This window comes from Zea mays, chromosome 3, assembly GCF_902167145.1.
Source record: "Zea mays cultivar B73 chromosome 3, Zm-B73-REFERENCE-NAM-5.0, whole genome shotgun sequence".
In the NCBI taxonomy this organism is placed as follows: Eukaryota; Viridiplantae; Streptophyta; class Magnoliopsida; order Poales; family Poaceae; genus Zea; species Zea mays.
This window is the reverse complement of record NC_050098.1, coordinates 225,446,528-225,474,474: the sequence shown is the minus strand read 5'-3', so window position 1 is coordinate 225,474,474 and position 27,947 is coordinate 225,446,528. Positions and strand designations below refer to the sequence as shown.

The window sequence follows — 27,947 nt, the reverse complement described above, 5'->3', positions numbered from 1 at the left end:
CGATGCAAGAGGAACTCAACAATTTCACGAGGAATGAGGTATGGCATCTTGTTCCACGTCCTAATCAAAATGTTGTAGGAACCAAGTGGGTCTTCCGCAAGAAGCAAGATGAGCATGGTGTGGTGACAAGGAACAAAGCCCGACTTGTGGCCAAGGGATATTCACAAGTCGAAGGTTTGGATTTCGATGAAACCTATGCACCCATAGCTAGGCTTGAGTCAATTCGTATATTACTTGCCTATGCTACTTACCATGGCTTTAAGCTCTATCAAATGGACGTGAAAAGTGCCTTCCTCAATGGACCAATCAAGGAAGAGGTCTATGTTGAGCAACCTCTCGGCTTTGAAGATAGTGAGTACCCTAATCATGTCTTTAAACTCTCTAAGGCGCTTTATGGGCTCAAGCAAGCCCCAAGAGCATGGTATGAATGCCTAAGAGATTTTCTTATCTCTAATGGCTTCAAAGTCGGAAAAGCCAATCCTACTCTCTTTACTAAAACTATTGCAAATGATTTGTTTGTATGCCAAATTTATGTTGATGATATCATATTTGGGTCTACTAACAAATCTACATGTGAAGAGTTTAGTAGGATCATGATTCGATAATTCGAGATGTCTATGATGGGAGAGTTGAAGTATTTCCTAGGATTTCAAGTCAAGCAACTCCAAGAGGGCACCTTCATCATCCAAACGAAGTACATTCAAGACATACTCACCAAGTTTGGGATAAAGGATGCCAAGCCCATCAAGACACCCATGGGAACCAATGGGCATCTCGACCTCGACACGGGAGGTAAATCCGTATATCAAAAGGTATACCGATCGATGATAGGATCTCTACTTTATTTATGTGCATCTCGACCGGATATTATGCTTTCTGTATGCATGTGTGCAAGATTTCAAGCCGATCCTAAGGAAGTTCACCTTAGGGCCGTAAAACGAATCTTGAGATATTTAGTTCATACACCTAAGTTTGGTCTTTGATACCCCAAGGGATCCACTTTTGATTTAATAGGATATTCAGATGCTGATTGGGCAAGGTGTAAAATTGATAGAAAGAGCACATCAGGGACTTGTCAGTTCTTGGGAAGATCCCTGGTGTCTTGGGCTTCAAAGAAACAAAATTCAGTAGCTCTTTCTACCGCCGAAGCCGAGTACATTGCCGCAGGGCATTGTTGCGCGCAATTGCTTTGGATGAGGCAAACCCTTAGGGACTATGGTTACAAATTAACCAAAGTCCCTCTCCTATGTGATAATGAGAGTGCAATCCGCATGGCGGATAATCCCGTTGAACACAGCCGCACTAAGCACATAGCCATTCAGTATCACTTTTTGAGGGATCACCAACAAAGGGGGGATATCGAGATTGCTTATGTTAGCACCAAAGAACAATTATCCGATATCTTTACCAAACCACTAGATGAGAAAACTTTTACCAAACTTAGGCATGAGCTAAACATTCTTGATTCTAGGAACTTTGATTGATTCCTTGCACACATAGCTCATTTATACCTTTGATCATATCTCTTTCATGTGCTATGACTAATGTGTTTTTCAAGTGTATTTCATGCTAAGTCATAGATTGAAAGGGAAATGGAGTCTTCGGCGAAGACAAGGCTTCCACTCCACTCCATCGTAATATTTTTTCTTCACCGACACTCCGCCTCGCTCTCCACTTTGGTATAATCCTTCACTCACATATTGTTTGCCAAAGGGGGAGATAAAGTAAAAGGGCTCATATTTCACTCACAAGTATCCGTTTTTGGCGATTCATGCCAAAGGGGGAGAAAGTATTAGCCCAAAGCAAAAGGACCGCACCACCACCAAATTTCAAAAATGTTCAACTTGTATTTAAGAAGTTTTTCAATTGGTATCTTATTTTTGATATAATTTCAAATTGGTATGACCTCCTTCAAAATTAATATCTAAAACCCTCTTGAACACTAAGAGGAGAATTTTATTGAGGGGAAGTTTTGTTTAGTCAAAGGAAAAGCATTTGAAACAGGGGGAGAAAATTTCAAATCTTGAAAATGCTTCTTGAAATCTTATTTATATACCTTTGACTATTTGCAAAATACTTTGAAAAAGAATTTCAAAAACATTTGCAAAAACAAAACAAGTGGTGCAAGCGTGATCCAAAATGTTAAAATGAAGAAAGCAATCCATGCATATCTTATGAAAATGTAAATTGGCTTAATTCTAAGTAACCTTTGCACTTACCTTATGCAAACTAGTTCAATTCTGCACTTATATATTTGATTTGGTTTGTGTTGGCATCAATCACCAAAAAGGGGGAGATTGAAAGGGAAATAGGCTAAAACCTTTTCCTAAAATGATTTTGGTGGTTGAATTGCTCAACACAAATAATTGGACTAACTAGTTTGCTCTAGATTAAAAGTTCTACAGGTGCCAAAGGTTCAACACAAACCAATAAAAAGTCCAAGATTGGGTTCAAAAGAAAGGAGCAAAAGAAAACCGAAGGCTGCCCTGGTCTGGCGCCGGACTGTCCGGTGTGCCACCGGACAGTGTCCGGTGCACCAGGGTGAATCCACTCGAACTGCTCAGCTTCGGGTTTCTGGAAATAGCTCTCCGCTATAATTCACCGGACGGTCCGGTGTGCCATGCGGAGCAACGACTACTGCGCCAACGGTCGAGTTCAACGGTCGGCTGACAACGCTATAGTGCGGACTGCGCGAGCAGAAGTCAGAGCAGGCGCTAGAAGGCGCACCGAACAGTGAACAGTGACTGTCCGGTGCACCACCGGACTGTCCGGTGGTCCCACATGTCAGAGCTCCAACGGTCAAACCCTAACGGTTGGGTGACGTGGCTGGCACACCGGACAGTGTCCGGTGGCGCACCGGACTGTTCGGTGCGCCCTTCGACAACAGCCTTCCCCAACGACCAATTTGGTGGTTGGGGCTATAAATACCCCCCAACCACCACACTTCAAGGCATCTAAGTTTTCAGCCAACACATTCAATACAAGAGCTAGTGCATTCAATGCAAGACACAATTAGAGTGAATCAAAATCTCTCCAAGTCTCAATTCCACTCAAAGCAATAGTGACTAGAAGAGAGAGAGTTTTGTCGTGTTCTTTTGAGCTCTTGCGCTTGGATCGCTTTTCTTCTTCCCCATTTCTTGTTTCTAAGACATTTGTAATCAAAGCAAGAGACACCAATTGTGTGGTGGTCCTTGTGGGGACTAAGTGTCCCAATTGATTGAGAAGAGAAGCTCACTCGGTCTAGGTGACCGTTTGAGAGAGGGAAAGAGTTGAAAGAGACCCGGTCTTTGTGACCACCTCAATGGGGAGTAGGTTTGCAAGAACCGAACCTCGGTAAAACAAATCATCGTATCACACTCTTCATTTGCTTGTGATTTGTTTTTCACCCTCTCTTTCAGACTCACTTTTATTTCTAACGCTAACCTCGGCTTGTAGTGGTGCTTAAAGTTTATAAATTCCAGATTTGCCGATTCACCCCCTCTAGGCGAATTTCAGTAGTTCACAAAAGTCAACCACACATAACATAGTAACTCAAGTTAAAAAACAATACCCTACAACTATTACTTAAAGCTCAGTGTGGTCACACATGGCATTATGATCACTCATCACTGTCAATATATTCGTTCTCTTCATCATCCTACTACTGACCTTTCCCCTGTATGTCCATGCCATCCTACAATTTTGCATACAGAAACACAAAATATAATGTCGCATATATAAATAGGGGATACATCATGTGGGCTAGCTAACAACATAAAAACGAGTTATACCATATTTAAATACGGTATAATCCCATATTAATACGGGATAAACGAAAACAACTAGGATATGGTCCAAACCGTTTTGTTTTTCTCATCCTTTTTCCGTATCGTTTTCACGTTTGTTCGAAAATATGAATTTGAGCAGAGCAAATGTAGAAATCGGTGTGCAACGGAACGAGATTTTCTCCAGCCATTTAAGTCCCTAGTGGCTAGTTGTAGTGGAGCCGTACCTTTGGGACCAATCTTGCCCAAAGGAAGAGCCAACCATATTCCTTAGTCTGTAGGTGCTCCTATACTTATCTAAGTCAACAACTTTGTTTTCTTCATGAAGGAGGCCTAAAGAGGGTCCCAAGACTCGACCATTGGTTAGGACTTAGAGGCCAGGGACCTTTAAGGTCTCTAGTTTGTGATTGATAGTCCTATAAATATATGAGAACCCCATAGTATGGAGAGCCTGGGGGGTTTAGGCCATCTCCAGCAGGTCATGTAAACGGTCGTGCAAAATATTATTTTGCACTGTAGATTGCACTGTTTGCAGAGTGAAGTTTAAAATATGGAGTGAGATAGAGAGTGGAATAGAGAGTCTGTTGAAGATAGTCTTAAGAGCCCAAGTCTCCGTTATAAGGCTAAAGAGCCATATAAGTTCGATAGACATGAGATTGAGTCTCTCAGTATGATATCCTTTTACCATAGCTAGGATCAAGGTAGGTATCCAAGGGTAGGTCTTGGGGGCACGTGGCTAACACTGTTGAGTATGATGGATTCTTATGTTAAAATATAATTTAAGTGATATTGAGAAAAGAAAAATTTATAGAAGTGAGAATATCAAGTATTTTGAGAAAAAGTGAATCTTATAAGATAACCTCTACTCCTTTAAGGGTCGTACGTAACACGCAAAACATGTAGATTTGTTTTACCCACGCCTCGCCTAATAACTAGATAAAATAAGCTTTACTTCTTATTTACACAACTAATTATGTAACCATCACAAGCGCTTTATCCTCTTTCACCCCACTGTTGCCGTTGTATATTAACTCCTAACTTCTCATCTCTTAACCCGTCTTTGCATCTCTCACCCAAATTCTTCTGTGCCTTCGACTAGCCAGCTGCTACCGCCGCACCGCCGCTTTTACCTGTCTCGTCGACAAGCGCTTTAAACCGCCGCTATACGCCTCTATAGGCAGATGAGTAAGAACAACAGAGGGAGAGAGAAAGAGGCGTCGTCGCCGGTGTTGCGTGGCTAGGAGGAGGAGACGACTCAGATTCTAAGTTTAGTTATGCATGGTTATTGACAAAAAATCATAAATATATTAAAGTCGATAATAAAATTAGTTTTCTTAATTATTGTGCTGTAATGAATGTTTATGTGCAGCCACAACGTATACTAGTTTATTTTAGGAGTGATGAGTCTCAAATTCTAGTATCCCTCTGCTCAGGCCTCAGGGGCTTCTTTAACCGTTACAAAATTCAACAAGTACCTTTCAGTCATCATCGTCGTAAAAAAAGGGCGAACAATTAAACACAGAAGCGAAGAAAACGAACGAATTGCCGCTGAATCCTTAAGAACAGACGACGATCTGACCCGCGGGCCTCTCGTCCCCTTCTTCCTGCACTTCAGGTCTGCAACCATCATCTATCTGGCTTCCTATTCCGCTTGGTCGCTTCCCTCCCTCCCTCGTCCTGCTCGCGCGCGGAGTGAGCCTACACCACAGGGAGAAGCAGGCGCCAACCGTGACACCGAGGGTACCTAACTGGAGGCCGGTGATCTCCGGTTCCGGCGGCGGAGATGGGGTCGTCGTCGCGGATCTTCGAGTACTTCGTAGTGTGCGGGCTGGGCCCGGAGATCCGGTCCCTGGATGGCATCAAGGGTTTCCATGGCGTTGAGGAGATGTACATGTCGGCCTTCCTTGACCAGTTCCCGCCGTCCAACCACGCTCTGTACCCTCCTCCTCCTCCGCAGCTCCCCACCGTGAGTTCGCAGATCCCGCCTCTCCTCCCTTCCCCTCGCCCCGTTAATTCGATGGAGCGTCGATCTGCTTTGGGTTATTTCCGGCCGAATTCCCGGCAGAGTAGAATGGATCGAATTGGCGATCACCGAAACACGCGCATTCAGCATCGGCATTTGGTTAGGGGTGGCTTATTGCTCATTTCGATAAAAAGAACACTGATTGTGAGTGAATCATGTTGCTTTATGCAGCGGGCTTATTACTAGCATCATGTATTTATGTGGCTGCCTCACTGGCATAGTAGTGATGAAATTTTTAGTCTGCTGCAGAACATGCTTTCTCTGCACCTGCTTGCTGAACTCAGTAGTCTGCTGCTCCCCTGTGCCTGCATGTTGGCCCTCCTGCAGGGCTCATGCTGCACTGCTGCTGCATGCTTGCTTGGTCGTTGACTGGTTGTGGATGTGTTTTTACTTAAATGATATCTAATTTCTCTTTAAATTGAGAAACTGCTCCTTTTTCCTTTGGATTCGTGAATCTCATCCTATATAACATTGACTGGTCACAAATGCAGTGTGTTTTGCCAGCGGGAGTAAGAATATATTCTTCAGGGCTGGACACAGATGATGTCTCAACTTATCCACGTAGTTATCCTATAGTTTTAACAGGTACATGCCATAGACATTCAGATCTATAGGTCTGGTTGAAAAATAATATTTTGTATAAATTCGAACCTTATGGTCAAAACTGCTATTGCTTGCTGTATACGGGAAAATTCGTTCAATGCCACTCCTTAACCATCTAGAAAATGCCCCTCGCTAGTAAGTCATCTAGAAAACACTCTTAGCTAATGCGATTCTTCTCGCATTATAACACCTTGTCTATTTGGTCTTATTTAATTTTATTTCTAATCTGAAACTAACTTAAAAATGATAAATATTTGTAATCTGAAATTATGATATTAAAACTTATCAATTCCAAAAAAAATAGTTAAGTTCCCAGAAGACTGGTTTGTATGGTGCAATTGGAAAAAATAGTTTTGGTTGTGGTAAAAAATAGCAAAATGTACTCGTATGCAGAATTTAAACATTTAGATTTTGTTGTGTAGAAAACTCGTATTCCTGGTCTTTGTTCCATACCATTTTTAAGTTAATTTCAGATTAAAAATAAAAAGAAATCAGACCAACTATATAAGGTGCTATAATGTGAGAAGAATTGCATTATCGAGGGGCATTTCCTAGCCGTCTTACTATCGAGGGGCATTTCCTAGCCGTCTTAGAATGAGTGGCATCGAACGAATTTTCCCGTTGTATACAGGTCATCCTTTTAACTATGTTGTGATTTCTTGTAGAGGGAGATGGCTCAAAAATTTATGTCAGTTGTATTGCATTTCGGGATCCTATTTGTGAAGACATAATTGAGGCTTACCAAATTCCGGCGAATTCGTTTGCTGATAAATGCATCTGCCTTGTGTCCCATTCTCCTAGTTTCCAAGTCCTTCGTGATGCCCTTGAGGAAATATTTGTTCTTTGTTTTTCTCCTTCAGGGTGCAGGTAAATTTAGTATTCATGTACTTTGTGTGTGCTTGTTTCAAGTTTCAACTACCTCACCATTTAATTTTGTGTTATCGGGTTTCAGCAAGCCTTTGTGGGACATAATATCTCATATGGTGTCACATGTGACATTACCCACACCAGGAAAGAATCGTGTCTTATTTGCCATTGAGAATTGTCTTCTTTCTGCGGAAGCTCCTCCAAAAGAATGGCTTCCCCATGCTGATGTATGTTTCCTGTTTCCATTTGTTCTTACGCTATTCAGCCTTGTTTCCAATATAATTCATATGTTAAACTGAATACATTCATTTTATTCACATCAGACTGGTTAAGTTTTTCTGTGCCTGCAGATATCATTCCAGCCATTGGTGCAGTGTCTGGATGTTGATAAACTAATACTTCTCTTTACAGCTGTCCTGCTTGAAAGAAGGATATTGCTTCGATCAAATAAGTATTTGATTGTTCTGTCCCCACTTCCCACTTAGCTACTTTGATCATTTTGCTCCTCCTATCAGTTCATCCTTATTTAGCCTACTCCAATTTACTTGGGACTAAAGTCCCTTGCTTATCTGTTCACCCTTGTCTCTGCATGTCATAGTCACATAAGTGAAGGAACCGTTTCATTGCATATGTTACCTCAACCTGAAAGAGTTCTTGACACATTCGCCACCATTAATGATGAAATTATTATGCGTTTGATAGTCTTCTCGTTGATTGATAATGCAGGTATACTCTACTGACTCTAGTTTCAGAAGCCATTTGCCATTTAATATACCCAATTAGGTGGCAGGTAGGTTTCAATCAAATATGCGATTTCATAAACTTTCACTGGACTTGAAAAGCATCTTGTAAAACAATTGCTGTGATTGAGGAATTCATTCATGTCTGTATCCATAATTCGTGCTGATAATATGCTCCTAATCATGGTGTGACTTCATATAGCTTATTCTGTTTGCTGCAGCATGTCTATATTCCAATAATATTCTCTAGTGGGGTTGATTACATTGATGCCCCGACACCCTACATGATGGGGCTTCATTCTGGTGTTGACACATCTGCAGTGACAATGGATGGTGTAAGTTGTAAAATTAGGACGAGGTTTTCCATTTGCTAAACTTTTGGTCTTGCTCTTTTTCTCTTGTAGTGATATATCAGTATATCAGTTCTCATTTAGTTGGTATGAAAGGGATTTTTTCTATCTTTTTTATTAAAAGGTAGTTTTGGTTGCCTTGATATTCACAGCTGTTTGAATGCGACATCTTCATTCTATTTGATTTGCAACATAAAAGTAGGAGGTGTGTGCAACACGTTAATAAACTTCCAAAGTGATAATGCTTGCTTGACTTTGAACATATTTGATTTTTTGCAGAATTTGTAAGTATACTAATATCTAGAGCTTGATGGCACTAGGTTTCCTTCCAGATGTGTTAATAATTTCCATTGTGGTAATATGACTACTTCTAATCAAGCATAATTTTGTATCGAATCAAAGTAACTTTAATTAGTTAAGTACATATTCAAAGTACTCTTATGAGAAGTTCTTTTTGGTTATGTTTGTGCATGCTTAAACTAAAAGTTTCTTTTGTTGCCTATATTTAGCTGTTTTCTAAACATGGTGTAATTGTCTTTTTCTTTTTGGTTTGGCAACAAATACATGCATTAATCTACACACTTGACACATTCTCGATTATACCAAATTAATGCATTTCACCATTGTTATGATAAGGTATATGACTGCAGGTAGTGGTGGTAGATCTCGAATACAACCGTATAACAATAACGGAAGAAATTCCTCCAATACCAGAAACTGAACATAACTTTCTTCGTGTTGAGATTTTAAAATTACTACAACCCAATGTCATGGGAATTGATTTCATGAAAATCAATCTTGCCAATATGGGTGACCTAAGGGCTGGCACAAAATCATGGAGTCAGGAACATGATTTCCAACTTAGGTAATTCTGTTCTCTTTTCCTATGCTTTCCATGCTCTGCTTAAATACCGCCTTAGATAGGCATAAAGATATGTGGGTTGCTAGCACATTTAATTACTGCACCATCATATGCACATGCACTAGATATTTGGATTATTTTCACCATTTTCTGTGTCACATGGTACCAGAATCAGTGGGAATAAACTATTTTGTCACAAGCAACACAGGAACTACTGGAAACTGGAAAGCATAATATGTTCATCTTCATCCTTAGTCAGGGACCTTAGAATCCTTTGTGATGTTACTCCCAGTGCTTCACGATATTTATCCATTCTCCTGGGAATCATTATTTTTAAGTCTTAGAGTTTAGTTTTTTGTATTATTTCCACTCTGCCGTTTGATCCGTGAAAGAAGTTAAATTGTTTCAGCATTACATTCAGTAGGAGCATATTTTATTAGTTGATATTCTGTTTTTATGCAGGCTGATATTTTTGAGATTCTTTGCACAGATCCTGAGTGGTTATCGTAACTTCATTGTAAGCCATCATGTCTAGTAACTTCTGAAGCAGCTATTTATAATTTTCGTGACTTAGGAGTACCTTTTCCCCCCATTGTCAGGATACTACTTCAGCGACTGGTTTCAATTCTCAAGCTTTTCTTAAAAAGCGTTCTCGAGCAACTAACCAGCCTGTCGACTCCATGTCAATGGTATGCTTCCAACTTGTGCTTACTCTTTTTTATTTTCTTTTTCATGCTTTCATAATTGTTAGTGTACAGCTGAGATGTCTGAAGAAATAATTCAAAGAAACGGTGATCATGGGAAAGTTCGTTTTGTTTCCTCAACTGTTGTTGTAATTTTCTTTATGTGGTATTTTGTCTGTCTGTTTTTTATGTGATGGGGTAAAGCTTTTAATTGTTATCCTGTAGGATTTCAAGAAGAGACCTAGCTGCATGTTTCTAAAGCTAAACTATGTTAGTTATCATAAACTACATTATGCAATCTTTATAAGATTCTATGTTTATTGGTCACTATTATCAAACAGGCAAAGAAGGGTGGTTTAGTAGATACAAATATATGAGCAAGAGACAAATTTGGGGCTTGTTTGGCAGGGCTCTAAAAAACTCGTCCGGGGAGGGAAAGACCGCCCTCCCGGTATTATATTAAGAAGAGATTGAAGCATGGTTCCAACGGAGAAAATCCCTGAACCCTGCCCTCCATCACTAGCGGGCCGTCACTGTTTGGCAGAGCACTAGATGAGCTCCACAATAGAACTATGTGGATCCCTGCCAAACAGTTGAGCTCTAAGACGTTTATAGAGTGGAAGATCACTGGAGCACCCCTAACTGTAGTATAAAAATGAAGAGACCGAAACTTGTTCGTTCTCAATGCCTCTCACTCCCACATGCTCTCGCTCCACCGATAAACCCCAGGGCGCTGCCACTAACCCCCTCACCACTAGAAGAAACTGAAGATGGTGAAATTGTTTTCTAGACCGATGCCTCCTAACCATAGTCACAATGATTTCGGGTCGAGGTACAGGGTTGTGGAACGTGGTACACTATTTGGATTTTGGAAGAGGTTCTTACACTTTGGGTCAAAAATGAACCCGCAAACCCGGGTCAGGGTCAACGAACCCAGGTCGAGGGTTGAAGGCATTGGACCGTTTTATGTGACTATTATCCTAACCACCGCCTCCTCAATGTTGTGCCTTTGTGCTTGGGCGCCGTCATGCTAGACAACCATCACAAGGTAGTTACTAGAAGGGAGATGAAGTCTCCTGTCCGTTGTTGCAAAGATAGCTTGGCACCGAGCTGTTGCAGGGAGGATTCATGGCTGAGCAACTCACATCGACCATGTCACCCACAAAGTTGAGATTCATAATTCCATATCCATGGTTGCTATATGATTTGGTAATTTTTGGTACTGTATTTGTGGGTCTTGGTTAGGGTTGTATTGACTGTGGTTTGTGCCTTTGTGCATGTGATTTTAGTTCAAACTAGAAAATGATATGATGCAAGTGGATTATTTGTACTATTGTCAAAAATTTCATTGTGCTTGTTAGCCATCTTACCGTGCAATTTCACTAGTGATCATTCTTTCTTGCCCTGGATCAATGGTCCATTTTTGAAATGTTTGCCAAAAAGGAGTCCACAACAATCCTGATTAGCACTTCAACTATTAGAGCATCTCTATTAGAGATATATGTAGTCTAATAAATGTATATCGCGTAACATGTCGTCCAAGTTCTACTTTGACTGTATATATGAAAACCACCTCCCTAATGGGTGTGAGATGTTCCCATATTTTTCTACATGGTATCAAATAGCCTAGGTCCCTTCTAACTCCTTCCTCTACCCTAACTTCTCTATCGTGCCACCGAATCCACGGCCATGCAGCCACCTACCTTGCGACGCCTCTACGCGTGACTTCTTTGCTTGCGGGTCCTTCTCCCCGTGCATGATCCCCTTCAGTACGCTTGTTCGCGTGTCTCCCAATTATGGCTCCGCATTGCTCGATCTGTCCGCCCCTCCCGATCTATCGCCGACTGGTTTTCCTCCTCACCGCGATGTCGACCAAGAAACGCCATGGACAATCTCCCCGCAGAGCTGATCGCCATCATTCCCTGCGCGACGATCGTGGCCTGCTCTCATATTCTTGTCTCCCTCGATCTGAAACACCCAAACTTCCACAAGTGGGCGCCCTTCTTTTAAGTTCATGCCAGAGAAATTCGGACTTCGCGGCCACATCGACGGTGCTGTCGTGGCCAATCCCAATGATCCCCGGTGGGTAATGGATGATTCTTGTCTACGTCAACAATTGGCTTCTCGGATCTATTGCCGCCGAGGTCTAGGACCTTGCCATGACGCAAGATCAATTGACATGCTTGCTTTGGGTCATTGTTGAGGGCCTCCTGGCCAACAAGGAGTCCTGCGCCATTTTCCTACATTAGGAATCCTCCTCTATGAAATAGGAGACCTCTCCATTAACAACTACTGACAGTGCATGAAGGCTGTAGCCAATGCCCCGCACGATGTTGGCCATGCTATCTCACCGTCGCAATTGGTTCTCAACCTCCTCCGCGGCCGCAACCCACGCTTCTCCAGCATAGAAAACAAGATACCATGCCACTTCCCGACTTAAAACACTGTAGGTGAGAAGCTCAACTTCAAGAAATTTTGCCTTGCAAATGAGCACAAGTTTTCCTTTGAGATTGCTCTACCTGCAGCATGGCTTGCTGCTCTGCTGCCTCTGCGTTCTTCGGTGCGCCACAAGGTCAAGGCGGTCAGCAGAACTCTAATCGCCGCAACAACAAGAATGGCAGCAGTGGGGGTAGGAACAACCACCACCAGAAGCAACAGCCATGGTTTCAGTGTCAGCAGCTGGCCTGGCACAGGCAGGGTGTCCTTGCTCCCTCTTCTCTGTCAGTTTGTCTATCACTGTGGGCAATGTTCACTCTATAACTGTTCCATTAAATTTGATGCTTCTGTTTTTTTTCTGTCAAGGACATGCAGAAAAGGTGTTAATACATTCATTGTTCTGTGTGTTCAAATCTAAATGTCAATGAAATTGGCCTGGAACGAGTACTTAAATATCATTTTGTTTGGCAGATTATGCAGTTTTTGGAGACTCAAGGGTTCTTGGATTATCTGGAGAGATGCAACACTGCAGAAGAAAATGCCCACAACCTTCTCGATAAGTTGCAGGATGCAACCGGAAGAGGACAAAACCCTCTAACCATATTTCCTTCTCAAGTTTCTGATCCTGAGATTATAACAATAGCCAATCCTGAGATTGAAGGTTCAAGTACTGATTCATTTTTTATTATTATGCACTTATTCTCTCCATTTATATTGTAACACTTAATTGTGTGTTCTAGTAATTCAAGCTCTACATTAGAATCAAAGGTACACTGTACACCAGTTTAAAGCATAAACCACAGGGCATCATACATTTTCACTGAATGGATCATGTTATCTACTCTCGGTACCAGTAACATTTACAGCATACTGCTGCATTGTCAATTGGAGTAATGTTAGCATCATATCATCTAAAAAAGGGCACACTTAGAACAATGCGATTTATCATGCGTGAAATGTCTTTTGTGCGCGTGGCACGTGTGGAACGCACTTGTGCCACATGCACAAAATTTTTCTGGCGTTTCTCTCCTTGCACCTTTCAGGGCCAGGCTGTGGCGTTGAGTCATGGTCTGCGATCTGTACAAGCAGTGGCGGACGCAGGACAAAATTCTAGGTGGGGCGACAACCTTTTTGGCTGCCCTAGGGGAGAGTTGGAGAGGGAAAAGGGGCAAGACGGCGGCGGGGAGCGGGGCGCTGGGGCGGAGCGGCCGCTTTAGCGCATCGCTGTGGCAAGTTCGCGAGTCCGCCACGAAATGGCGACGGTGAGGCGACAATAAGCGGGGGGTAGTGAGGGCAGGTGACGTGGCAGTGGTAGGCGGCGGCGGCGATACGACAAGGCGGCAGCAACAAGCGACAACCATTGCAGCATTGTGATGGCACGGCGGGAATCCAGTGAGCTAGCGAGGTGACGCCGTGGTGCCAAAGTAGGATCCCACCGACAGCCTGCCCGTCTGTTGGTGTGGACTAGGAGGCAAAGTAGCAGAGCTGCGTGCGGGATCCCGACGAGTTGATGAGTGACGAGGAGGCAAGGTGGTGCTGACAGGGACGGGTTAGGTCACTCACTAACCGATCAGTCGATGACCGAACGAGTGAGTGAGCCACGAGTGGGTTAACGCTAGGGGAGAGAATCGAATGACTAGAGTGGGGAGTGGGCTGAACATTGGAGCACCGAGAAAAAGTTAGATCTAAACCTAGTTTTCATTAGATTTGACGGCATCTTTTGTTGTATATCTAAACCTAGGCATAAGAGGTTATAAAAAATGAAGTGGGGCCATGGCCCACCTTGCCCACCCCTTGCATCACAAGGAGGTGGAGCAGCTGTGCCTGTGCCTCACCGTGCTCAACGTTACTCGCCTCGCTCCACCACCTTTGCTTACACTGGCACGACTCTGCATGGCTACTGCTGCTGTCCGCATCTCGCTGAACCCTGTGTTGCTACCTGCTCTACCTCTTCGTCGCCGAGGACAAGAACTACATGAAAGTAGGGAAGTTGGTGCTGCTGCTGGAAGACGCATGGCTAGCACCCGGAGCCCAGATCTACTTCACCATGCAATGGGAATTCAATGGTGCTGCTGCTCACAGAAGGGAAGGAACAGGGTGTTTCACTTACAGGCTGGTCCCACTGGGACGACGTGTGCTGTTACTGTTATCCCATCATCCGCATTTCTCCAATCAAACACAAATATTGAACAGTTCCATCCCTTCAAACAAACATCAACACAAAACCATTCCATCCCTCAAACTAGGGTTGGACTGATCCCATCCATCTCGCTCTCCAACCAAATGGACCTAAAGTATCCGCCTAACTATCTTATTTTCTAATTTCCTCACATTGAGGTCCATGGTTGATCTGTAATGCTTGACAATCAAGGACTTATGATGGAACAGGGTGTTTCTAGTGTTTTCGGAAAGATAATTAATCTTATATCTGTATGCAGGACTAGACAATAGACACTGCTATAAGAGGTTTCCAGCAAATGCAAGAACAGAAGAACAAGAAGAAAAACGTAAGTCGATTCTAGCGTTAGCTAGTGGGGCTAGTAAGCAAGTACCGAGGTAAGAAGACATGCTTGAAAAGTTTTTGCTGTTATTTTTTTCCTGATGTATGCATTATTGTTGCAAATTGCAATCACATTCATTTTCAGTTCTCCTTCTATCCGAGTAAATGGGGGCCCAAAGGCAGAAAGTCTGAGCCCAAGAGAGAGGGCGGTAAGACATCCTGATATGTGAAATAATCTATAACATTGACCCCTAACATGGATAACAGCATAACAATCTTTTGTGCATATTTTGTTATTTGGGTCAACAGGCTGAGAGAGAAAGGATGGTTCTGGACATAAAAGTGAAGCTCCAGGTATTGCCTTCATCTCTATTAACCCAACCGCAACACATTGGGTTTCATCATTCATGCACTTTTTAGCATGTATTAAACTGCTGTCATAAGCATTATACAAAGCTATTGTGGATTATGGAAATTATGTCCAAATCTTTTCATGGATTTATTTTTCTTAAAAATGACCTAATTAATTTGCAAACAACTAAAGTCCCTGAAACCAAAATTAAACAAGAATTGAGACTCAAGTTGGAATCTTATCTTGTAACATTTCAATTTAAAGCCCAAGTAACCAAGCTACTATTGACACATTGAAGTTAATATAGATATTTTTATATTAGTTCTTTGGCGAACTGATAAATCTTGGAAAGGGCCTCTAGCTGAGTTGGTTAGACCGTCTGAGTAGCACTTCTTAGGTCCTGAGTTTGACGCCAAAGCGTAGGTCTAAGGCTTGGCTCCTATTGCGGTCGTTCTCACATGGGCTATGGTGCCATTGTGTATGGGTGGAGCAGCAGGGGATCGGGGGTTCTCCCGATTTGTGCGAGAAGATTTTCTTTTTAATACAATGCCCGGGGGTTTTCTTACCTCCGCAGGTTGAGTTTTTTGAACAGATAAATTTGATTCTTTATATGTTGTGAAAGCTTTGACTTTTATGTTGATAGTTTCAACTTTAAGAATCTTTCCGTTTCAACTTTTGTGAAACCAAAGCTCAACCATGAAATAACCTAGAGTAAAGGAAGATGTTTAGATGGTACTATTTTCTATAAGTGTCATGGGCTTTCGTCACTGATATTGCTTAGCGGTGTTTTCTGTACTGGTATAAATTTAGCATGTAGTTTTGTTCCTGAGGCAAAATTCTGCAATACAATAATTATGCCTGTAATTCTAGAATGTAATTTTGCTGTTCTATTTTTTGTGCAAACTTTTGTGTAGGCCGCACAAACTCTTCGGTTAAGTACGAAGTACTGTTCTGATTGTCTCTTCCTAGGGCAGAGAATTTTTTTCTCGAACACATAGGAGAGCTGCACATCATTTAATTAAGAGGAGAAAAAGTCCAAAATGGTCTAAAGTACAAAGCCTAAATGGCAAGAAAAACACACCCACTAACCACCTGCCCTGCAACAATGCTCCAGCCTCCTCCTGTTATGACCGGCAGCCCAACAGCCCTAATAAAATCAGCTAGTTTGTTTAGATGGATAAGTATCAATTAGTTTGTTTAGATGGATAATCATTAGCTAGTTTGTTTAAATGGATAAACATTAGTTTGGAACTCCTAGATAGAGTTGGTTAGTTTGTTAGGGGCTGCTATTACAGCCTATATATTGTACCCCTTTTTAAAGAAAGAATCAAGCAGTCAATTATCTTGACCGTGCTTCCCCCATCCCGTTACTGTTCACCACTGACAGCCCGACGGCGCCCAAGCGTCGGGGTCCTGGCCCTAGACCCCAAACCTACCACGACCTCCGTAACCCTAATCCCAACACCTCCATTGCTGAAATAACAGCAGGGATTCTAGAAGAGGCAACATCAAAACTGCAGGCAGATCCCACTCGCCACAAACACTACACAACATTATGGCACCATTATTGTTTATTATGTATGCACATAAGCATGTTATTACTAAGACCATGCATATTGTCCCCAGGGACTCTGGCTTCGTCTTCTGAGACTAGGGGCAACTGAGGATCCTCTCTCATCTTTTGAATATGGCACCATCCTAGGTATTGTGAAATTTCAGTTTACTATTTGTCTGTTCCTTCCATACCCTCCCTGTATTTTTCCTAAGTTTCCTTTTGCAGCTTTGATTGAGTCTGACGCAGAAGGCATCGGGGGAAGTGGCTTTGTTGAATGCATCAGAGAGCATATTCATTCGGTAATCTGGATCTTAGGATCTTGCAATTGATAAATCTTTACTCGGGCACTTTCTAATGCACTTTATATCTTGCTGTACTATCTTTGTAGGGCTGGCAATGTCGCTTGACTGATGAACAATTCATTGCTGTAAAAGAATTGGTGAGTCAAATTTCTAATTCCCCATTTCTGCACCTCACAATGTGTAAATACTAGTTTCTCTTACAAGTTATAATTAATGATATATCTGCTCGAGTCATTGGCATGTCATATCCTGGATGCTAGGATGTAGCGTGAGGTGATAAGTCCAGCTGCCAGCAGCCGCCAGCCGCCCGGCTACCCCTCCCCTCTGTCCAACCACTTCAGCATGGAGGATTATGTCATTGAACTTTTAGTTTGTTTGGTTATTATGTTCAATGTGGACTTATCACCTATAATTGTTTGCTATGAAGTATGAACTTGAACTCTTAATCTCTAAAATACTGCTAATTACTAACTACTGACCATCGCCTAATTGGCACCTAGGCGCTCAGCTGGCCTCTGGCCTCGCCGTGGTAACATGATAACCTTGCTGGAGATGCTATCGCCTAATTGGCACCTAGGTGCCCAGCTGGCGTCTGGCCTCGCCGTGGTAACGTGATAACCTTGCTGGAGATACTTCTTGCAAGTCATTACCTTCCCTTTAGCCTTTAGGTCGGCTCTGATAATAGAGGTGAGGAGGAGCAACACAGAAGGGCCCTATAATAGATGGTTAGAGGGCAGCTGGCCTGCACAGAAGGTGTTGCTGCATCAGTGAACACCCAACAACAGCTTCACCATCTTCTTTGTCATGCCTTTTATTATTAGAATCTCTAGAAACTTCCTCAGTAGCATTAGCATTAGCAGATAAATCATTAGACAACAAAGAATCAATTGTGTTACAAATGCCTCTATTTTCAAAGCTAGATGAAGGTAAAAGAGTTGAAGGCAGCAGATTGATTTTGGCCCTTAGTTTAAGGTGAAGTTTAGTAAAAGGAAAAACTTCATCAAAGACAACATCATGAGAAATATAAATGCGCCCAGTGGATACTTCTAGAAACTTGCGCCCTTTATGCATGGTACTATAACCTAAGAAAACACAATGAATACACTAAAAACTGAAAAGACAATTTGCAAGTATTGTAAGGACACATATTTGGCCAGCATGCACACCAAAGACCTCAAAAAAGGAATAATAAGGGGTTTATAAGAGCAGCAGCAAAAGCTTCATCCCAGAACTTTAGAGGCATAAATGCATGCACAAGCAAAGATAGGCCAACCTTAACTATATGACGATGTTTTCTCTCAGTAGGACCATTTTGCTGATAAGTATGGGGACATGACACTAGATGCGTGATGCCTATTTTGGTGAAAACAAGTTCAAACACTGATACTCGCCGCTCCAACCAGTTTGGCCAGCAAGGATTTTGGTGTTGAAGCGACGCTCAATCATATTCTGAAACTTAAACAAATTTTCAAAGGCTCCAGACTTGAAGTTAAGCATATAAATCTAGGTAAACTTGCTAAATTCATCAATAAAACTGACACTATTTTTTGACCAACTGAATCAGACGCAGGGCCGTATACATCACAGAACACAAGTTAAAGAGGCTTAGATAAAACACTAGTTGATATAGGATATGAGAGCTGATGACTCTTTGCCTGTTGACAAGCATTACAGACTGATTCTTCTGACTCACTAGAACAAGAAATTTTGTTTTGACGGGCTAGTTTCTGAACAATATGAAAGGATAGATTTCTAAGACGACTATGCCACTGGTGAGGGGACATCTTGATTGCGCCAAGAGCCCCTCGCCAGATGTTTGGTAAGGGATAGAGACCATCTTTGCAATTACCATGAAGCAGAACCTTCCTCGTGCCTAGATCCTTAATCAGAAAATGATAGGGAAAATATTCAAGGGAGACATAATTGTCTTTGGAAGACTGTTGTACAGAAACTAGATTCTTTGTAGCATGAGGAACAGGTAAGAAATTATTGAGATGCAAGGTTTTCACAGGGGTATTAATAAGAACATGACTTCCCGTTGGCTGTGATGATCTGATCTATACCCTTGTACTTGTTCAAGACCGTCAGCTTGTCCAGATCACATGTGATGTGAATATGTGATCAGTCGTAGCCGTGTCGAGGCACCAGTTGGTGTCGACACTATAGCCATGAGTGGCCGTAGTAGCAATCTTGGTGTTGGAGTAGCTTTCATCGAAATGGTACCGACAATCTAGGGCAACATGCCCTACTTTGCCACAGACTTGGTAGATCTTGTCAGTCACCGGGTTTATGGACATCCATTAGACGAGGAGTAAGGACACACCTTGATGGCCACGACCACCAGGAGGACCACCACACCCTCTGCCTCGGCCACGGCCACGACCACGACAACAGTTGATGCCTCCGTGCCATCGATCAGCAGCATTAGCAGAAGCTTGATGGTCTCCATGAAGTAGATCCATCCTGGCGTTGAAGCTGAGAAGCTGGGAGGTGGCTTCAGCCACGGTGACCGACTCAACACGTCCTACCAGAGCAGATACCACCAGGATGTACTCTTCATCCAGTCCCGCTAGGATGTATGAGACAAGTTCTTCATCTATGTTCTTTGCAGATGCCATCTCATCTGCAAGAGACTTCATCTTGGTAAAATATTGTAGCAGAGTCATGTTACCTTTTCTGGTTGTTGCCAAGGCAATCCTTGTGTCCACAGTCCTTACTCTAGACTGTGATGCTTAGGTCTTCCAGAGCTCAGACCACACCTCTTGGGGGTTCTTGTAGTTTGAAACTTGACTCATGGCTTCTTGAGTCATGGAGGTCATAAGGAAACCGAGTATTTTCCGCAGGTTTAAGCTATTTGCGCGGACCTATTAGGCTGAGGAGGGCTAAGTGTATATAGGGAAAAATACTGTCATTAGGATTACAACATGACAGGGAGTCCAACTCGGATACAACTACCTTAATCAACTCCTATTCTAACTCTGCGATCGCGAGGACAGATCAGACCATATTCTATCCTATCTTTAATCAGAGTCAGTTAAGATCTTCCTCTATTATAGAACAACCGTGTGGACCCTGATCTGATATGGCTGTAGGCTGATATACAAGCATATTCTATTCTAACCGTATGGTGTGTGCTGCATGGCATGGAAATGTTGGGGTTTGCCAGGCCCCTTCTCTCCGCCTCTGGTTGGACACCACCTTTTGACCTCTAGTTCCTAGTTTTGAATATTTGCTATTCAGTGCAGTACATCTCATTCTGCTGCTAGGGTTTTCCTTATCAGATTTTTTTCACCATATTTGTTCAGCACTTCTATTCTTATTTCATCACATCTATATTTTACCAGGTTATGAAACTCACATGTTCTATATGCTTGCAGAGCTAAGCAATCTGAAACAACCTCATTGCATTTTTTTCACGTGCAGCTTAAGATGGCTATAACTCTTGCGAACTCTCGCAACGACCTGGCGACCATTAGAGATGCTCTTGAAGTTTCTGCTGAAATGTACAGAAAAGACCCAAACAATGTTCAAGATTATGTTCAGCGCCATCTATTATCATTGTCAGTATGGGAGGAGCTTCGGTATGTCATACTTAGTGTGAAAACGATCATTTCCGTATTAAATTGAGCTTAATTCCCAAATTCATGTAAATCAATTTGCTCCAACAATGTTGATCTTGCCATTTACCTTGGAACTTTTCAGTAGTAAGAAAGTTTATACAAAAGATAATCTATAATCGATACCCTTATTGGAACTGCAAGAGGTGGACAATATCTGGTGGTCAGGCACCAGTTTGAAAATTCTGTAACTATTCAATTTTTTTTTTCTCTCGAATGTGCAGGAGAGCTGCACATCATTATATTAAGAAACGAAAGGTCCAAAATGGACCGAAATATAAAGCCCTGGAGGGTAGAAAAACAAACACTAGACCTGATCACCAAGATCCTAACACCCATGCCTCCTCTCCAACAACATAAAACAAAGGAGAGGGCTGGCAGGCCTGACTAGACCCTATTTAAGGTGACAATAAGCCCCCGACTGTTAAGATGCTTAGCTCCTGCCTTATCCCAACTGATCAATGTTAAGGCCCATAAGGCCCATATATTATTGTCTGCCTATATATATGCTACAGTACCCGAGGGGGCTATCATCTCGCCTAATCTAGGTTAGTCACATGGTAACAGAGCAGGTTAGGGTTAGGGTTTACGTCTAAACTCGATCCTGATCCAAATTTTTGGCCCCGTCGCGCCATCGCTGTGCTGCCATCGTGGCCAGCTCTCCGGCCTGCCGTCGCGGCCACCCCTTCCCTCCTCTGCCGCCGTCGCGCGGTCTTCTCCATCCCCCATCCCGCCGCCCTCTGCCGGATCTCGGCCTGCGCCTGCGTCTGCGCCGTCCGCCGCCAGGGCAGGATATCCGCCGCGCAGCCCGTCGCCAGGGAATCTCGCCGGATATCGGCCTGCGCCTGCGCCGTCCGTCGCCAGAGGATCTCGGCCGCCGCCTTCTTCATCGATCCGCCGTCAGCCAGGGGCGGATCTCCCTCTCTCCTTCACCGTCCGCCGCCAGAGGATCTCGACCGTCGCTCTCTCCTTCACCGTCCGCCGCTAGGTCTCCCTCTCTCCTTCACCGCCGTCCGCCGCCAAGGGTAACGCGCCCTCAGCCGGCGCTGTGGCGGAACTGCCCGAATTATTCCAACTTAAGTGCCTAAGCCCCGCCTTAGAGGCTAGACCACACTTAAATGGGAATAACCCGTCAATCCCTCGGATCTAGTCCGACACGGCCACTGACAGGATCAAGTACCACAATCTCACTCGAAGGTGAGTCACAGAGCAAATACAATAAAGCATAAAACCATACATGTCAGAATATTAAATTATTACATCACCATCATCATCATCGGAGTTTTTGCAAAAGTAACCATCATTGTTCGAAGTGCAGCGGAATAAAACTAACGGTAATTAAACAGAGAGATGGGGAAGCCTGTCCCATCACTCCTCATGCTCCTCCTCAGCCGAGGCAGGGTCCCACTCAACAGTCCAACCCGGTGGCAAGGTGGACGGCCAAGTTATCCCAGCAACCATCTCCTCCAGAGAACCTGTAAAAAAAAAATTATGCCACAAGCAAGGCTAAGTATACTAATACTCAGCTAGACTTACCCGGTGTGAGGAGTCTACTCCTCTACCTCTAGACATGCAGCTGTTTGGCTGTGGGGTTTGGTTGCCAAAAGCACTAGCTGAGTTTCTAAATCAAGATTTTAACTTAGTCAAAGTTAAGTGTGACTCTCTTAAGGCTAAAAATGTACTATCTACTCATACAAAGTAGCAAACATTTTAGCAATCAACATCTTGTACCATCTCCGCATAATTCCACTTGTTACTCAATGTAGCAGCATGGATCAAGCAGTCTCATTAGCTGCGAGAAGCAGACGATTCGAATCGAGTTTTTATCCTTGCAAGGTAAACCTAAACACACGATATGTAGGGGCACTCCGTCCCCACACACATCAACCGTCCCCATCGATTCCTTGGCAACAGATCAGGGCTCACCGCCTTGGCGTACAATGCCCCACTGACCCCGACTGGCCGTCGTGCAGTGACCGCACTTGTACCCACCATAACCGGAATGGGAGACCTCGTCTCAGGTCGCGTGAGGGGATATGTCTGCGGGCAGGTTCACTCAGGTACTAGGCTTACCGATTTACCATATTTCTCGGTATGTGTTTAGTACGTTCAAACGCTTGACTCACGGTACCACACCTTAATCCTTATTCCAATTTTATCCCGTGGACAACCAATCCCCATGGATTGTTATCCACAAACCAGCATCATTATGATAAGAAAGTGGATACAATCAATTTCCTGACCTCGCGCGAGTGCTAGAAAAATCACTCGTCTTCTACCGAGATCCTACTTAATAAAGCAGCTACTCGACCTAGCATACTAGTATTCATCTCAATAGGATTCCTGAGATCATGCAACTAGGGTTTCAAACAATTCCTACACCTAAGTGCACAATCAATCCTACAATCATTAAGTGAAGTAAAATAGCATAAATAGCAGGTTATGCATAAAACCGGGGCTTGCCTTCCAAAGCAGTGGCAGGCAGGTCCTCTGGTGCAGACTCGGGTGCTGGATCTGGGGCTACCTCCTGAGCAGCTCCTTGCTCCGGCACGAGGATGTACTCTCCGTCAGCAAGATTACAGTCTATCGAAATGCAATGAACATGTATGTCATGATTATGCAGGATTCCATAATATTATGCTAAAGAGAACTATGTTAAGAAGTAACTTAGGGTTTCTTAGTTATGTGGGGCTTCTAGTGGTATTTATATACATAGACTTATTACCTTTTGAGCTTTGGTTTTCTTCTAGAATAACATAGTGGATTGGTATTGCCTTGATACATTTTAGTGGACAGATTACAAAGGTTTTAGGATAACATTAATTCACATTATTTATTTTCCTTTCCTTAATTTCTATTTAGGGTTTCTAGGGTAGGTTTGAACTACGACAGTGTTTTAATAATTTCCAAAAATTCTGCAAAAATTACAGTGGGTTGTCACTTGCTATTCTAGCTTGTCTTAAGAATTTGAGGCTTAAAGTACAAAAGCTAGGCTTTAAACAAAAAATGACAAGAGTTATGCAAAATGGGCCATTTTACAATACACCTCTTAGTTAGGGGTAGGTTCTGTCCTAAAGGTTATTTTTGCTGGCATCCTATAGTGATAATAGGCCTCTGTGCTAAAAATCACAGAAAACTAAGGGGTGGTTATTTAGTTACGATTTTCTTAAGTTTAATGTCAAAAAGGCTCTTTCTACTACCTTATTATTTGAAAAATGTCAAACAGCAGATCTCTTATTTTTCCTAAGTTCTTAATAACAAAACATTAGTTATCCCAAGGGTGGGGGTGTTTTTACCTTGGGGTTATTTTTGTAGAGTTTTTCTAAGTTTCACTTGTTTTATCAAAACAAAAGGGATCCTACTTATTTTACACTAAAACAGTGTATGATATATTTTTCCAGTGAACTATATTGAATAAATAACCTAACAAAAATAGAGGTACTCTGTGGTTCATTAATTAAATTACATTTTCTATTTTCCTTATCCTTAAGCATATTATAGAATAAGGGGTAAAACTAACTTAAATGGAGTGGACAGAGAGGTTTAACATTTTTATTTGGTTTAGTAGGTATATATAAACTTCTCAGAATTTTTCTAACCCCAGTCAAATAGTGCAACTAATTTTGGCCCTATTATTAAGCTTTTGGTCAAAACTATAATTAAATCAGAGCTTTAAAGTTTTCTATAGTACATAGGGGTTTTATATTTTTCTTAAGTAGGTTACATTATTTAGAGTCTGACAAAATTGGTTTGACCAAATTTGGATGATTTAAACAGAAGTTATGCATTTTCAAAGTTTCTGTCCAAAGTAAAAACAGATTTAATAAAGGTTTTCTGGAAAAACAGTTTACACCGAGGACCCTGGGTTTAAACTAAATCCACCTTCGCAAATCTACCCCCACGCCACTATTCCCCTGTGTCTCTGACATTTCACAAAGCCCCCTGACCTTCTCTCCCTCTCACCCGCAGTCCTTCCCCTTATGTAAACAGTAACCGCGGGAAAGAATAGGGTGGCGCGGCTTACCGGCGGCGAGGGAGGTCCGGCGAAGGGTGGGGTTGGCTCGGGGAGACTCTGGCGGTCACGTCGAGGTACGACTTGACGTCGGGGATGGGCGAAATCGCCCGGTCCACGCGTGCAGGCGGGTGTCCTCGTCGGCGGCGAGTATACCGGCCAAACCACGGCGAGCTGGTTCAATCCGAGGACATGGTGAGCTTCACGGGGTAACAGAGCGACCCTGTGCACAAGGAATCGAAGGATGGTGGGGTGGTTTACCCGGTCCACGTACTCCGGCGGGGTTGAGAGCTCCGGCGAGCGTGGACTGGCCTCTCCGGCGAAGCAAACTCCGATTCCTTGCTCGGGGAGCTTTACGGAGGTGTGCACAGTCTTCTCCGAGGGCTGGACGGGGTGGGGAAAGGCTCCACCGGCCGGTCTACGGTGGCAGAGGGGTTGGGCGGCCGCGGACTCGCTGCGCACGGGCAAACGGCGACGAGCTCGACTCTGGTGAGGTTTGAGGGTGCGCGGAAGGGTACAATCTAAGTCTGGGAGGGTTTTATAAGCGCGGGCGCGGGCCATGGCGCTGGCTTGGCTCGGGCGCGGCGCTGGGCGTGCGAGGGCGCGCGTGAGCGTGCTCTGGCGCGGGCAGAAGGCGTCGAACACGTGGAGGTGTTTTTCTTCCAGTGTTCAAACGTCTCCAGAGATCGCAAACGTGCGAATCTCGCCATGAATCCGGTGCAGGCCTCCTCCTGGCACCTAGGGCTATCTCACATGTGTGAGTTCCAATGGAAGATACGCCCTAGATCAGGAGATAGACGGGTGCCAAATCTGGCTTGTCTCCCTGCCCACATTGCGACAAAACTGATGTCAAGAGCTGTCAAACGTCCGAGTCTCGGTCTCCACTTTTTCCAGGGGGTGCCCCAAGTGGTATACCACATTTTTGGTATAGAACCCAAGTGGTTTTGGCGCCATCTTCAAAGTGAACACGGCTGGTCTTTGGATTAGGGCTAAAATTTGACTTAGAGAGAAATAGAGAGCTCTAGCTCTCTCTCCACTTGGAGATTTGAATTGGGGTTTCTCCAGGGGTCTTTTTGCAATATTTCCCTCCCCTAATTGATGGTTATAATGTTGCTTAGGGTTTGGGCAAAAGTTACACACACTTTGCACACTTGTTCACTCTCTTTCCCCTCTTACCTAGGGTTTTGGAAGATAGGGTTTAGGAGAGGTCTAGGGTTCTTCTCCCCCCCCTGATCCAAGGTAGTAAGTGTGTAAGGATTAGAGTAATGCTTCTTATGTCATTGGCAACTTTATTAGCACTTGGTCTCCAAGTTCTCAAGTGTTGCCCTAAGCCTTTACCCCTTGTGATCACAACTTCTAGTGCCAAAATGAGCTTTAGCCAAGGTAACACCTGGGGTGTTACAGGCGCCGTCCGCCGCAGTCTTCCAGGGGCAGAGCGGATCTCGCCGTCCTCTGCCAGGGACCGGATCTCGGCCTACGCAGTCCGCTGCCAGGGACAAGTTCCGCGGATCCGCTGCTTTGCCAGAAATCTGCACCGGCCGCCGCTGTTGCGGACAGGGCCACGGATCTGCGACGTCGCTGCTCCCACCAGCCGCTGTTCAACTCGGCTTCCGCGCCCAGGACCCCCGTCAACTCGTCCAAGTCGGGTTGCTCTGGTTTGTTTGGTCTTAGGTCTCCTGTTCTCCCTGATTTTTGATTCAATTCAATATGGCGACAGATGCTATTGTGGTCAATATCACTCTTGATGGTCAAAATTATCCGAAGTGGGCTTTCTGTGTTGAGACTGCACTCCGGGGACATGGATTACTCTTCCATTTGACTGATGCGACACCTGTTCTTGCTGATGATCGTCGCAATGCTGCTGATATCAAGACATGACAACTTAATGATGGTAAAGTGATGGCTGCTATGGTGAACAGTGTCAAACCGTCTATGATTATGAGTTTGTCTAAATTCAAAACTGTTTCACCTTCATGCTCAACATCGCAAGAGGAAGAATTTTGTGTCTAGGCTGGTGGATGGGGACCATACCCTAACAAGCCATGATGAAAAGGCTGCTTGTGTGAACCGCTTCTTTTTTTTTTCTCGAAAGCGCAGGAGAACTGCGCGATATTATATTAAAGAAGAAGGACAATTACAGAAGGAAACAAAAGAGGCGCCTATGGCGGCCAGTAACAGGCATACAGAAACCCATCCATGTCTAAAGAAGAACCTAACACAATTAACCACAATGCTAGCTAACTAGCAGGGATGCCTGGAATGGGGGCGGTGAGCAAAGACAACTTTTTTGCACCAGCCATCTCCCATAGGTGAACCTCCAACTCAACTCTTCTAATAGCATCAGCAATACTGGGGTTCTTATTGTCAAAAACACATCCATTGCGTTGCTTCCATAAGGTCCAAACTCCCAGAATGACTAGAGAATTGAGGCCATCCCTTGCAATTCCAGAGACTTTGATACATAACATTCTCCACCATTCAAGAAAAGCACTATCCTCAGATTGGGGGGCAAGAAACTGCAGGTTCACTTGAAGAAGCAATTTAAACCAGAATTCACGAGCAAAAACACATCCAATCAACATATGGTCCAAGGTTTCTTGATCCTGGTCACATAGTGGACATCTCTCTGGATGGTCCATACCTCTTTTCTGCAGCCTGTCTGCCGTCCAAACCTTCCTGTGAGCGACCAACCACATAAAAAACTTGGTTTTTGGGGGAGCCCAAGATTTCCATATTCTATGAAAAGGCTCAAACTCAGAAGATCCCAAAAAGAAACCCCTATATGCTTCCTTTGAGGAGAACTTTCCGTTTGCAGCTAGACGGAAGAAATGTTTGTCTTCAACTTGAGGTCTTAAAACAATTGAGTCAATTAAATCCCACAAAATGAGAAATTCATTGATAATTCCAACCGAAAGAGCTCCTTGAATGTCAGAAATCCAGCTCTGATTAGAGATAGCATCCACCACTGTTCTCTTGCTAACCCGTCTCTTAGGGATGATCCCAAATAATCGAGGGACTAACTCTGCAATTCTGTGACCCGATAACCACCTATCGGTCCAGAAAAAGGTTGTAGCCCCATTTCCAAGCTTAGTTTGCATAGCCATGGAGAAGAAATCTTTTACCTTTTTGGGAACCTGGATAGCAAGAGAGGCCCACGGGCGAGATGGCTCAGTTTTAGCCAGCCAAAGCCATCTCATTCTAAGAGACCAAGCAAGTTCTTTCATGCTGGAAATGCCTAGACCACCCAATTCGCGAGGCCTACAAACAATTCCCCAAGCCAC

General features: G+C 43.6%; 1 protein-coding gene and 1 non-coding gene across 5 annotated transcripts in view; one reads left to right on the top strand and one right to left on the bottom strand.

Annotated features, from left to right (window-relative positions):
- Nucleotides 1-5,244: 5,244 nt before the first annotated feature.
- The window catches only part of LOC100273771 (uncharacterized), a 65,601-nt gene continuing 42,898 nt past the window's right edge, over nucleotides 5,245-27,947 (top strand). For 2 of the 4 annotated variants that reach the window (XR_563443.3, XM_008674234.4), the window contains exons 1-18: nucleotides 5,255-5,730; nucleotides 6,279-6,372; nucleotides 7,056-7,257; nucleotides 7,343-7,484; nucleotides 7,608-7,708; nucleotides 7,984-8,047; nucleotides 8,219-8,332; nucleotides 8,998-9,212; nucleotides 9,672-9,726; nucleotides 9,809-9,898; nucleotides 12,800-12,989; nucleotides 14,767-14,884; nucleotides 14,974-15,037; nucleotides 15,138-15,182; nucleotides 16,807-16,882; nucleotides 16,961-17,034; nucleotides 17,124-17,174; nucleotides 20,461-20,618. Coding sequence is in view for 3 of the 4 variants with exons in the window: in XM_008674234.4 (XP_008672456.1) it covers nucleotides 5,548-5,730; nucleotides 6,279-6,372; nucleotides 7,056-7,257; nucleotides 7,343-7,484; nucleotides 7,608-7,708; nucleotides 7,984-8,047; nucleotides 8,219-8,332; nucleotides 8,998-9,212; nucleotides 9,672-9,726; nucleotides 9,809-9,898; nucleotides 12,800-12,989; nucleotides 14,767-14,884; nucleotides 14,974-15,037; nucleotides 15,138-15,182; nucleotides 16,807-16,882; nucleotides 16,961-17,034; nucleotides 17,124-17,174; nucleotides 20,461-20,618 (2,036 nt within the window). In the remaining variant the exon portion in view is untranslated. Of the gene's footprint in view, nucleotides 5,731-6,278; nucleotides 6,373-7,055; nucleotides 7,258-7,342; nucleotides 7,485-7,607; nucleotides 7,709-7,983; nucleotides 8,048-8,218; nucleotides 8,333-8,997; nucleotides 9,213-9,671; nucleotides 9,727-9,808; nucleotides 9,899-12,799; nucleotides 12,990-14,766; nucleotides 14,885-14,973; nucleotides 15,038-15,137; nucleotides 15,183-16,806; nucleotides 16,883-16,960; nucleotides 17,035-17,123; nucleotides 17,175-20,460; nucleotides 20,619-27,947 lie in introns of all 4 variants that reach the window. The other 2 variants (XM_020549581.1, NM_001148175.2) reach the window with 2 other exon arrangements.
- Nucleotides 19,505-19,640, bottom strand: LOC111591211 (small nucleolar RNA Z247). Its single transcript, XR_004857452.1, has one exon. It is a non-coding gene; the product is annotated as a small nucleolar RNA Z247 (small nucleolar RNA).